General features: G+C 55.6%; 1 protein-coding gene across 1 annotated transcript; it reads left to right on the top strand.

Moving 5' to 3' along the window:
* PTPN7 (protein tyrosine phosphatase non-receptor type 7) lies at nt 1–12,450 on the top strand. The gene is given in 12 exon segments (XM_078440826.2): nt 1–84; nt 87–213; nt 2,034–2,113; nt 2,115–2,224; nt 2,754–2,937; nt 3,237–3,321; nt 5,003–5,079; nt 6,298–6,435; nt 6,815–6,925; nt 7,640–7,797; nt 9,674–9,787; nt 10,693–12,450. Coding segments are annotated over 12 exon segments (1,347 nt in total). The 5' UTR covers nt 1–15; the 3' UTR covers nt 10,787–12,450.

The following is a 12,450-nucleotide window of genomic DNA, read 5'->3' as shown; positions in this document are numbered from 1 at the left end:
GAAGCCGCAGCGAGCATGAACCAGCTGGGTTGCTGGCCAGAAAGGGGCCTGCCGAGGCAAGGCGGGGGGTGGGGGGTGGGGGATGGGGGGGTGGGCAGTGGAATCTTGGACGTGGGGGCCACTTCCTAGGCCCCAGGCATCCAGATGCCCCAGAGGCGAAGAAGACGTGGGAGTCCCCCCGTGTGAGGGCCAGAGACTGTCCACTATCTGTAAGTCTTCTCAGTAGATGTTAGGATTTGGGGACGAGGCCTGGAGGGCTTGCGCGCAGGGGGAAAGCCCCCCAGACTCTTCTACGAGCAGCCTCTGCCATCTACTTCCGGGCTGGCTGGTCCATCTCAAACCGGAGGCAGCTGAGAGCTGGGGTGTGGCTCAGGTCCTGAAGCCGACCCTTCTAGTCTGGCCTGGGTCTTTGTGGAGCAAAGATTCCTGCTTCCTTTCTCCCCCACCCTACTCCAAGTCCACACCCACCTCTGCTCTGAGAAGGCGTAACCTGTGCCTGACCGTCAACTCCCAAGGCTTGAGAGGGCAAGGGCTTCCAGGACTAGGGCTTTGAGGCCAAAGCAGAGGAGTAGAAATCACTGTGTGGACAGGGCCAGCTTGAACAGGAACAATGAGGCGTTCCATGTGGGACAGCTGAGCTCTGCCCAGTAAGCAGGCAGAGGCTGAATGTGACAAAGACCCACAGGACCTGGTCTATCCCCAGGGAGCAGGGCCTTAGACCCATGGCAAAAGTGCTGGCACACAGCCAGCCCACACCCAAAGGGGCACAGGCAAGAGCCACCCGACCCCTGGCGGTGGCTGCAGGCGCGGGAGGGCAGCGTGCAGCTGGGGTGTGCGTGGGTGGCAACAAGGAGGGGCAGAGGGAGGAAGCTGGCTTCCTGAAGCCTCCTCAGCCCTCAAAGACCAACCAACAGACAGACAGACAGCTGGCAAGAGGCAGCCTGGGGGACACAGCTACTTCAGTAAGTACCTGAAAGGGGGGAGGAGGGGTCCCTGTGGTCCTGGGGTGGTGTGAACCCTGGGGAGACGGGAGGGCATCTCCACGGAGGGTGTGAGTAACGTCGCATTGGGTGCTAGAGTGCCTGGCTGTCGAATGGGTGCTGACCCAGCTGATAGCCCCGAGGTGGGGGGGGGGGGGGGCAGGGGAGCCGCAGGGGGCTGCAAGGAGAGCAGAGGCCGATGAACCCCTTTCTGCTTCGGGACAGCCTCTATCATCCACATCTGCACGGGGCCCACTCTGTCCCCTCACCTCTGTCCCTGCGGGCTTAGCAACTCTAACACCGCCCCCGCTCCTCAGAAGCGTGACCTGGCTCTGGAAGATAGGGACTGTCCCCCAAGAGGAGATGGCCCCACCACCTCCATGCCCCTTCTTGTACCCCCAGCTGTCGCCTCACCATGCTCAAGGGCTTGGTGAGGCCATTTCCTGTGACAGTTACAGAGGCGGGAGATGGGGGGATGGGCAGAGGAGGAAGGAAACACACCCCCACCACCACCCCCAGCCTACCTCCCTGGACAGAGACCCCAGAAGCCAGAATGAACTCGGAAGCTGCCAGCGGTTAGGACAGGGTCTACAAGGGTCCCCAACTGGCTCCAACGCTTCGAGAAGCCTTAAACCTTTCATTTCAGAGAAGGCCTGGACTAGAGGTGGTTTCTGTGAGCCTTCTCTCTCCCTTCTACACAGAACAAAATTGTTTGTGTTTCCTCCCTTGCCTTCTTTCACTTGGGTCCCAGCTTAGAGCCCCTTGTACTCTTGCTTTGAGCCGCCTCTCTTCCCCTCTCTCCTTCCTTCTGGAGGCTTTCCTGCCCTCCCCCACAGTCTCTACCCCTTGTTGGGCCCCTACTCCAATCTCAGACTCCCCACCACCCTGGGTCCCCCTCATAGAGATCCTGGCCTTCCCGCAGTGAAAATGGCATTGCTGCTCGGAGAACAGAAGACACCTCAGTAAAAACAGAGGTACCAGAAAACAGGCAGCTGGCCAGGACTTGGGAGCCTTCTCCTGGCCAGTCAGACAGGCCAGAGGGCAACAGCTGAGGGCTCCTGTCTTTCAGGTGAACCTCATGGCTGAGTAAGCCTCCCCTGGGCCCAGCACCCCACCCAGCATGGTCCAGGACCGTGGGGGGGGTGCTCCAGAGCACAGCTGCCGACCTGGTCTTTGGGGGCAGCCATGACCCAGCCTCCACCCACCAAAGCACCAGCCAAGAAGCATGTGCGACTGCAGGAGAGGTGAGATCTTTCCTGGGGGGGGGGGGGGGGGGGGGGGCTTTCCCAGCTCTGAGACTGTGTCCCATTCCTTCCATCTGCCTCTCCAGCTCTGACAGCTGAGTCCAGAGGGCCCTCAGCTGTTGACTCCAATCTGGAAAAGGAAACCACATGTGTTCATTTACATGTCCTTTGCATGTCCTTTACATGTCTGGGGCATAAAGTGTCACGTCAACCTCGTGCCTGTTTCCCAAACCCCAAGATGGGCTGAGCAGCCAGCCCCTGGAGCAGGGCTGTCTTGGGTCTGGATGTAGGTCTGACCTTTGGAGGCCAGGGAGGAATGGGCAGGGGTGGGCAGGTGGAGAGAACAGTTGGGTTCAAGGCTACCCCGATCTGACGCATGTAGCAGGGTCCTGAGCCTGGAGCCCACCGGGCCTGTGGGTCAAGGGGGAAACAAGGAGCAGCCTCCTCAGGCGTGTCCTATAACAATAATAATGGTCAGAGCAGCGATGTTCTTGGGCACTCACTAGGCATTGGTTGTCCGTGCCTGCAGGCGAGGCTCCAATGTGGCTTTGATGCTGGATGTGCGGTCCCTGGGAGCTGTAGAGCCCATTTGCTCAGTGAACACACCCCGGGAGGTCACCCTACACTTTCTGCGCACAGCTGGACACCCCCTCACCCGCTGGGCCCTGCAGCACCAGCCACCCAGCCCCAAGCAGCTGGAAGAGGAATTCCTGGTAAGAACTTGGGGTCTCCTCGGAGTCCATCCGCCCTTCTGAATCGGAGACAGCCAGCTGGCACCGTACTATCTTGGGTACTGCAGGGTGCCTCCTCTTTGGGACCTCAGGAAAGAGAACTCTCGGATCAGGGGAGAAAACTGCCCCATGCTCCCTCTTCTGCCCTCCACCCCATCCAGACCTACTGAAGCCGGGAGAGAAGAGCAAGGGCCCAGCTCTACTAGATAAAGCGGGGGAAGGGGGCAAAGGAGGCTGGCAAGATATATCGGCTATATTCACTCATTTCCTCCCTCTGCCAGAAGATCCCCTCAAACTTTGTCAACTCTGAAGACCTGGATATTCCTGGCCACGCCTCCAAGGACCGATATAAGACCATCTTGCCAAGTAAGAAGTGCGGCGGGCTTCAAGGGAGGTGATGCTGTCCCTGGGGCTGGACAGGTTCAGGAGTCGACACACAGCCTCAGCCAGGCAAGAGCTCCCTCACATAGAGCATTTTCTTTCAGCAGAGAAACACCAATACCATCCCCGGGCTGGGCAGGGATCATAACCACAGTGCGAATACAGCAACTCATATTTGCAGATGCTTACCGTGGGCCAGGCGGTGCTGGGAGTTGCTGATGTTAACTCATTTCTCAAAACGACCCCAGGGAGTAGATTTGGAATCACAGAAAAGTTGCCTCGGGCATAACTTGCCCGAAGTCACAGCTTCTTTCTCCTCTTCCTCCACTGTGGGAAATGCCCAGCAGAGGTCTGCAGTGGCAAAGGCACCATCAGGATGGCTCCCAGAGAGAGGGCTTCGAGCAAGTCAAATGCAGGGACTCTGCAAGAGAGCAGTGAGAGAGTTTGGAGATGGGAGTCCTGGGGCTGTAAGGGGTTGACCCTGCAAGCTCAAAGGGCCCAGGGATCAGCACCTCCTGCTTTGCAGAGGCAAGCAGGAGACCCTCAGAGACTCTCCCCCTCCCCCCACTCAGAGAAGCCTTGCTTGGCCCACCCACCTCCAGCAACTCCTTGTCTGGAGGCCTTAGCTCACCACTCCCGGCTCCTGCGGTGACAGCCATTTGCCCGCAGGGGTGGCTCAGCACTCATCGAATGGGGGGGGAGGAGGGAGCGGCCCTTGTTCTTGATCTAAGTCTAACCAGCCTCCCCCCGCCGCCCATCCCCCCCCTCACCCCCCTCACTCCCCAACACCCCCCCCCCGCCCCCCCACTCCCGGCCAGGAGGGAAGTCTCCCTGCAATTCTCCTCCGTCCAGAACCAAGCCAGCACTGGCAGAGCTCGTCTCCTTTCCTTACAAGCTAACTTCTTCATTCCAGCTTGGATTGGATCTCCCCACTTCGAGGGAGAGGCTGGCACGCCCAGTGGCAGAATGAAACCCGACTTTTGGTCCCACGTCACCACTGCGGGATTTGGGGCTAGTCGCTCATCCAAATCTCATATTCACCATCAGAAAGAAACTCTTCCTGGGGCGCCTGGGTGGCTCAGTCCGTTGAGCGTCTGACTCTTGATTTCAGCTCAGGTCATGATCCCAGGGTCGTGGGATGGAGCCTAGTGTTGGGCTCAGCACTGAGCGTGGAACCTGCTTAAGGTTCTCTCTCTCTCTCTCTCTCTCTCTCTCTCTCCCTCTGCCCCTCTCCCTGCCTCATGCTTTCTCTCTCTCTAAAATAAATTTAGAAAGGAAAAAAACTCTTCTTCCATGACCCCTCTTTTTCCTCCCTTGCCTTATTGGTACAATTGTGCTCTATCCTCTTCCTGACTTCAAGGCTAGAATATTTCAGTAACTGCCCATTAGGGTCTCTGCGGCCCCATTCCCTTTCCTCATTCGTCCTGCACAACACCACGCAGTAAGCCTTCCCCAGTTATTCCTTTGAACATGTCACTCTACTGCTCAGAAACATTCTGTGGCTCCTTAATGTCTGCATATAAAGTAATTTAGGGGGTCTCTGACCACCTGCGATACACGGGGTACTGTGATAAGCACAGGAACTCACCTCTTCCTGACCCTGTTGGGAGTGTGCCTTAGTTGGTCCCCTTTTGACCTCTGACCTCTGCTGATTTTAACTTCCTAGATCCCCAGAGCCGTGTCTGTCTAGGCCGGGCACAGAGCCAAGAAGACGGAGACTACATCAACGCCAACTACATCCGTGTGAGTGGCCTAGCTGGGGCTGCCGTGCAGGGAATGGGGGTGGGGTCGGGGGGTGCGCTGTGTTTGAGGACATCCCCAGAGAATATCGTCCAGCTGTGGGTTCCTCCTCCAAATCACTACTGCCATGCCCCTCCTCCCCCCCCCCCCCCCCAGATGGGACAGACACCGAAGAGGCCCCAAGACACCAGCTGAGAAAACAGAGCAGATGTTAGGCTGAAAAGAAGAAACCACCCAGTCTCCTTAACGCACGTTATCACATCATCCCTGCCAACCCTTTACACATGGAGGAAGTTGCCCTGTTGAACTCACTCCCTCGTAGCCCCAGGGCTCCTGGCTCTTAGGTCTGCATGGAAGGTGCTAACACAAATAGGAATGCTCCCCTGCCTCCCTTTTCTCTCTCTCTCTACCTTTAACTGCCTCCCAAAACAGCCCCTCCTTTGAGGAAATGGTTTAACATCAAACTATAGGAACCAGGGAGGCAAGGCGGCCTCTCTACCCCAGCTTCCCACCTCTACTAGCCCGAAGTAGATGTAAAAGTAGCGCCCTCTAGTGGCTCCAAGTGGCTAGGCCAGAGGTCAGAGGTGCCAAGAGGTTGAAAGCTGTTAGCCCGGGACTCTGCAAATCTCCTATTTGCTGGCAGAAATTTAGTGAACAGTGGTCTGTCTGGATTTCATCATCTTGAGGAGCTGAGATTCTGACCGGGAGAGAAAAGGGCTAGCAAGAATGTGCCACATCTTGCTACTAAATATATGTAAAAGTAATAGTAAAAGTGAAACATTCACTCAACCAATGTTGAACACCGTTTTCTTATTTTGTGCTAGTAGAAAGCAATAGGGGAGGAAGGGAACAAACATTTCCAAAGGACCTGATAGCGCTAGACTCTCAATATGATTTGTTGAATGTGGTTTGTGCTACATTCTTGCAAGATAGCTATTGTGCCCAATTTACAGATGAGAAAGCTGAGGCTTAACGGAAGCTAGGTAACCTGCTTGTGGTGGCATAGCTAGTAAGCAGCAGAACAGAGATTTGAACCCACGTGTTCCTCCCTCCAGAGCCTGTGTCCTTTCCACCACGTGCCTTCCAGTGTGTGCACGGGTATGTCCGGGTGTGTATGTTCAGTGTCTTCAGCCTGACCCCAGGACCCCCAGAGTCCAGGATTTCCCTGGGGCTCTACTCTCACTGCTTCCCACCCTTCCTTTTATGCATCCATCTCCCCAGGGCTACGACGGGCAGGAGAAGGTCTACATTGCGACCCAGGGCCCCATGCCCAACACCGTATCAGACTTCTGGGAGATGGTGTGGCAGGAAGAAGTGTCACTCATTGTCATGCTCACTCAGCTCCGAGAAGGCAAGGAGGTAGGAGGTGGAGTCACAGACCTTAGTGAACCCAGAAAAGGCTACTTCTTACCCCACAACACATGCCCCGACTCAGGGCAGCTTGGGACTAGGGCCTCTCCTGGAAGCTGACGATACCTATAGCCAGGCCCAGCCTGAACTTCCCAGAAAAGTTTCTGAGATATACACCATCGGGGCTCTCCACAGCCAGAATGGGGGGTGGGGTAAGCACTTCACCTGCAGGAGAGCCCAGCCCCTGGGTACTGACCCAGGCAGCGCGGAGCACCTCCGATGGGGGAGGGAAATGGGGAGGGGACCCCACTTCCTTCTCTGCTGTCCTGGCCCCCGCTCCAGCTGATAGACACTTCCCCCTTCTGACTCCCAGCTCCCTCCCTCCTAGAAATGTGTCCACTACTGGCCCACAGAAGAGGAAACCTATGGACCCTTCCGGATCCGCATCCAAGGCACAAAAGAATGTCCAGAATACACTGTGCGGCAGCTCACCATCCAGGTACAGGGAGGTCAGGCTGTCTCCAGCATCGCTGAAACTCAGGCCTGACCTTTACTGGGATCCAAGGGTTTATTCATCGAAACCTTCTTGAACACACATCTAGAAGAATAGCTTGAGGCAAAAAGCAAGAGAACGTGGGTACTGCCCTAGTCTAACAGGGCAGAGCCAACTAGCCAAGCAGAAACCACCAGGAAGGCCCATCTGCCCATCCGTGCTGAATGGCCCAGGAGAGGAGAGGAGGGGTCCCAGAGTCATGCTGAAGGCACCACCGGAAGTCCAGGCAGATGTATAATGACACATGTGAAGTGCTTTAAAATGCCTTCTATTATCATATAGCATTTTACACTTTTCAAAGCATTTCTTTCTCAACTCCTATCCTCCAAGCATCCTGAGAAGCAAACCAATAAGATATCACGGTCTCCTTCTTCTAAGTAAATGAGGTTAAGGGACTTGCCCAAAGTCATATGCTAGTTAGAAGCACAGCCAGGACTTGAACTTGGGTCTTCCCCCGCTCCCTGGACAGCATTCCCTCCAGCATTTCAGAGGAGGGAATGGTGGAGTATGATGAGCAGGAGAAGGGCTGACCTGGCCTGCTCAGGGTCCATGACTGACCCAGGGGGGGATTCTAGCCCTTGCCCTCCTCTGGTGCCAGAGAAGAAGGCTGCCAGTGCCCCCTACCCTGACCTTGGTTCTCATGCCTTGTTCCTATGCCAGCACCAGGAGGAGTGCCGGGTAGTGAAACATGTCCTCTTCTCTGCCTGGCCTGATCACCAGACCCCAGAATCGGCTGGGCCTCTGCTGCGCCTGGTGGCCGAGGTGGAGGAAAGCCCAGAGACAGCTGCCAACACTGGGCCCATCGTAGTCCACTGCAGGTATGTGGCCCCGCCCTCCCCAGCAGCCTATGAGCAGGTGCCCCTTTCCCTGCCATTGGGTCTCTTCTTGGAAGGGGTCTAAGGACAGCACCGGGCAGGCCCAAGTCTTACCTAGGATGGGAATCTCTAGGTCATTCAGCTCATTCTCTCCTTCATGCAGAACCTGGCCATCTGGGCTGGACATTCAGGTACAAGCCAGAGAGGGGACAGAACATCAGAAAGCTTCCCAGTCTTCTGGGGAGGGAAATAAACATGGTCCCCGGTGTTGAGAAATTCATTTATTTTTTAATTTTTTTTTTAAATTTAATGTTTTACTTTTGAGAGAGAGGGACAGACAGTGTGAGCAGGGGAGGGGCAGAGAGAGGGAGACACAGAATCTGAAGCAGGCTCCAGGCTCTGAGCCGTCAGCACAGAGCCCGATGCGGGGCTAGAACTCACAAACCATGAGATCATGGCCTGAGCTGAAGTCGGACGCTTAATCGACTGAGCCACGCGGGTGCTCCGAGAAACTCATTTATTCAACAACTATTGATTGAGAACGAGTTACTGTCAGGCACAGTGTTAGATGCCGAGGAGACAGCTCAGTTTCTGCCCTGCTGGGTTTATAGTCTGGTGGGAAAGACAGCAGATCAAATGATTAAGCACAGCACAGTGGGAGGTGTAGGGGAGCACAGAACCAAGTCGCCCATCCCAGACTGGCCAGAGAAGGTTTTCCAGGAGAAAGGACATCAAACTAAGCTAAAATCTGAAAGGTGAATTCATCAAGTGAAGAGTGGAAAGAGGAAGCGTTCCAGGCAGATGGAACAGCATGTGCAAAGGCTCCGAGATGAATTTTTTTTTTTTTAAGAGAGAGAGAGAGCACAAGCAAGGGAGAGGAGCAGAGGGAGAGGAGCTTCACACTCAGCAAGGGGCCCTACATGGGGCTCCATCCCATGCCCTTGGATCATGACCTGAGCTGAAATCAGGAGTCTGATGCTCAGCCGGCTAAGACACCCAGGCACCCCCTGAGATGAAATTTGTAAATGGACATTGCTGGGAGCAGAGTTAGAAGATGGGGCCTTGGAGGTCATGTGGGGGAAGGGAAGGAGAGTGATGAGAAAGCAGTCTGGAAGGCCAGATCACAAGGGGCCTCATAAGACTAGCTAAGTGCCATTTCAAAGGAATGCTTTGGCTACATACTAAGAATCCGATTGGGGTGGGGTGGAGTGGGGTGGGGGGGTGGGGGGGGGTACCACGGGGGACAAGCTTACGATAAGGTAACCATTTGGGGGTACCTACCCTGAATAGAACATACTGGCACAAGTATAGACAGAGGGGGCCCATGAGCCTCTTCCCCACAGGGCGCACCTGGACATAAGTGTTGGGAGGTCGTGAGTGGCTTCTACCAGGGCTTCAGATAAGAAGCCTTCCCAAAGACGGGGAGTCCTTGAAAAGGTTTTGGAACAAAGGGCAAGACACAGCAGCTTGGAGGGGACAGCTGTGGGAGGGACCCGAGGTGGGAGAAGGGGGCTGAGTGTCAGCAGCTGTGGAGATGGTGTCCTGGTCAGACAAGCAGGGCTCAAGGGCTCAACAAGGTCAAAGGCAACGCAGACAGCTGGAAACCACTGCCTGCCGCCGAGCAGAAGAGAGCTCCTCGAAATGTCCACGGGGGCTGGAGGGTGACCTGGGATAGGTTTATGGTGAGGCCAGACGAAATGGAAACTGCTCCAGTGCCAGCTCTAACCTGTGAAGGTGTTGCTACCTTCCTCCGCCCTCATGTCCCCACCCCCAAAATAGGGGGCCCTAAGTCCCTACGGCTTTCTCTGTAGTTTGAGGCCTGGCCCCCATGTTCTCTGGTCTCCTGTGACCTCCCTGTCCCCTCCCTGGCTGTACCCAGTGCAGGGATTGGCCGGACTGGCTGCTTCATCGCCACCCGAATTGGCTGTCAACAGCTGAAGGCCCGAGGGGAAGTGGACATTCTGGGTATCGTGTGCCAACTGCGGCTGGACAGGTGGGTCTATGAACGTAAATAGGCCTAACGACGTGAAGGAGTGGCATCAGTGCTTCCTGGGCACCAGGGTACTTAGAGGCTCATCACCACCAAGCACTTCCTTCCAGAAAGGAAAGGGCCCATGGCTTAAAGAGCGGTTTCCTTGTGCAACTAACACCCAGGAAAGAATCTCTATCTAAAATTTTAGCTTGGCGGCCTAGAACTAAATATGCCACTCTGCGGATATCTGAGCCTTGTATCTTTTTTGGTTTTTGGTTGTGGTTTTCCAAATCCCCTGCTCAGGGAAAGGTGGAGGGATAGGGTGTGGTTGGTTCTAGACACCAGGCAAGCACAGATACTGCACAGAAGCCCTCTGCATCTGCAGACCGGGAACCGCGGTGCCGATTCTGAGTTGCATCTCACTGAGCCATCACTGTATTTCTCTGGGCCCCCGTTTCTTCATCTAGAGAGAAACGACGGCTCCTTCCCCAGGAGCCGCGTTAAGGAATGAGTTAATGCATAGGGAACATGTTTTTCAAAGATGAGAACCTACTGTACAAATACACAGAATTATTATTTTTACTTTTAAGACAGGGAGGAAGAAACCTTGAGGCTCAGGAATATTCCTGGCCTGGCCTGAGGAATCAGGGGCCTGGCGCTGCCCCAGGAGCCCATGGGTCAGAGAGGAAAAAGTTCTCCTCCTGGGCACAGCTAGCAATGGGGCCCAGCCCTGAGTAAGGGGCGGGGGAGAGGGGCGGGGCTTCGCTCGTGGGGAAGGTCTGAGGGGCAGAAAAAGGAGGAGAAAGCCCAAAGGATGAACATATGTGAAGGGGTCGACAGGTTCTTTGGGAGACTCTCCCTGCAGAACTATGGGATGCTTGACTCGCCCCTCCTGTGCTCATGGTCTCTGCATATTCTCCTTGCAGGGGCGGGATGATCCAGACCACAGAGCAATACCAGTTCCTGCACCACACCCTGGCCCTGTATGCAGCCCAGCTACCGGAGGAGCCCTGCCCCTGACCGCTGGTACCTCCACCAGCCCAGGTGCCAGATCCCCCCACGCCTGGGCAGGTGGTTCTGGGGAAAGTGGGCCTTGTGATCTGAGGGATCCCCTGGGCAGGCATGGGGAAGGGGTGCTTCCTCAGCGGGCATGTGCGGTCACAGGAAGTTGCATCGGCAAGAACTGGGACCAGACTCCAGGTCTTTACCACCGGCCACTCTTCTGCTTCCTCTAGTAGCCCCAAGTGGATACTTGGGGAAACCTCCCGTGTCTCTCTGAACTTCGAGCTAGGAACTGGCATTTATGAGACAGCCGAGAAAGGACCAGTGTCCCAGTCTTGTCTAAAGTGTTCTGTGAGCTTCATCTCTCCGTCTACGACATGGGCATTAAGTGCTTTGCTGCCATAGGGAAAAGTAATCAGAGAAGCTCCCAGAAGCCGCTCCAGCTGTATCCCCTTCCTGGGCCTGGCAAGAGAGTGACCCCAAGATCATCTTCCACCTGGGCCCTGCCCAAGAACTGGCCAGATGCAGGAGCTGGGAAAAGTCTGGTCCTGACCGTGGCCAAGTTCTCAACATCCCGGCAGTGACTTTCCGCTTCCTCACCCCACATCTGTGAGGGCTGGACACCCCCCAAAGAGAACAAGGACCCAGACTACCCCTGTGCCCACACCTGTGTCCTGGGATCAGGCTACAGAGGTAACCAGGCCAGGCATTTGAGACTTTTGGAAGAGGGAAAGTGTGGCGACCCCTCAGAGGCCCAGAGGGCTGCCCCTGCCTCCATAATTGCCAGCCACTCACCCCAGCTACTCCCGAGAGAGGCCCAGCATCTTCTGTCTTCCTTTCATGACCTCAGAAGGTACCCTGGGTACCAGGAGGCATAAAAGAACGAACGGTGAGGAAGAAACAAGGAGCAAGAAACAAGAAACTCCTGCGCCCTGCCCCCATCCACCCCTGCATTTGCAGAGTACAGCTGGAGAGCCTGGCTGTTTCCATGAACTATCTGGGTGAAGCACCGCACGCAGACCAGGGGCCTCAGCCTGGGACCGCAGAGTTGGGACCCTCATAGCCTCTCCCAGAAAACTAACTCCTTTCATCATCTCGGCACCAATACAATTTCCAGGGCACCCAAGATCTATCTCAGGGCTCACATACACTCCCCAGGAAGGCATCCAGATCCTTCGTCCTTGAATCCAAAATGAACTGCCTGTGGGGATGAAGAAAGGCACCATCTCTCCGGGCACTCAGCCCCTGGGGTCTGCCTTGACTGATGCCAGCTCTCTGTGGAACCCCCCAAGAAGCTGGATCCTGGTGAGCAGCCGGGCCTCCTTATTCATGACATCACTTCTGAAGCACGTGCAACGTTGAAACTGAGGTTAATTTTCTTAACACCTCCGCTTGGTCTCACAATGGAATTCTTCCTTCCTTACAGCCCCAGGAATGGCTCACCTGCTCCTAACCCCTTTGGGAGGCACTCACAGCCTGTGCCTGTGAAGGAGGGCACAGAGCTCTCAAGTGCCTGATCCTGCCCTGAGCTCAGACCCAACCGGGAGGGAAGCAGGTGCGTGGCCATAGACCCACAGGCTCCCCACCCTATAACTGTGGCCCCAACCCCATTCTAGAACTTAGAGAGTACAAGCTCTGGAAAAGGAACCAAGTGGGAGAATAAAAACCTTTTGGATGACTGA

This window comes from Panthera onca, chromosome F1, assembly GCF_046562875.1.
Source record: "Panthera onca isolate mPanOnc1 chromosome F1, mPanOnc1 haplotype 2, whole genome shotgun sequence".
Lineage (NCBI taxonomy): Eukaryota > Metazoa > Chordata > Mammalia > Carnivora > Felidae > Panthera > Panthera onca.
This window is presented reverse-complemented; position numbering and strand designations above follow the sequence as displayed.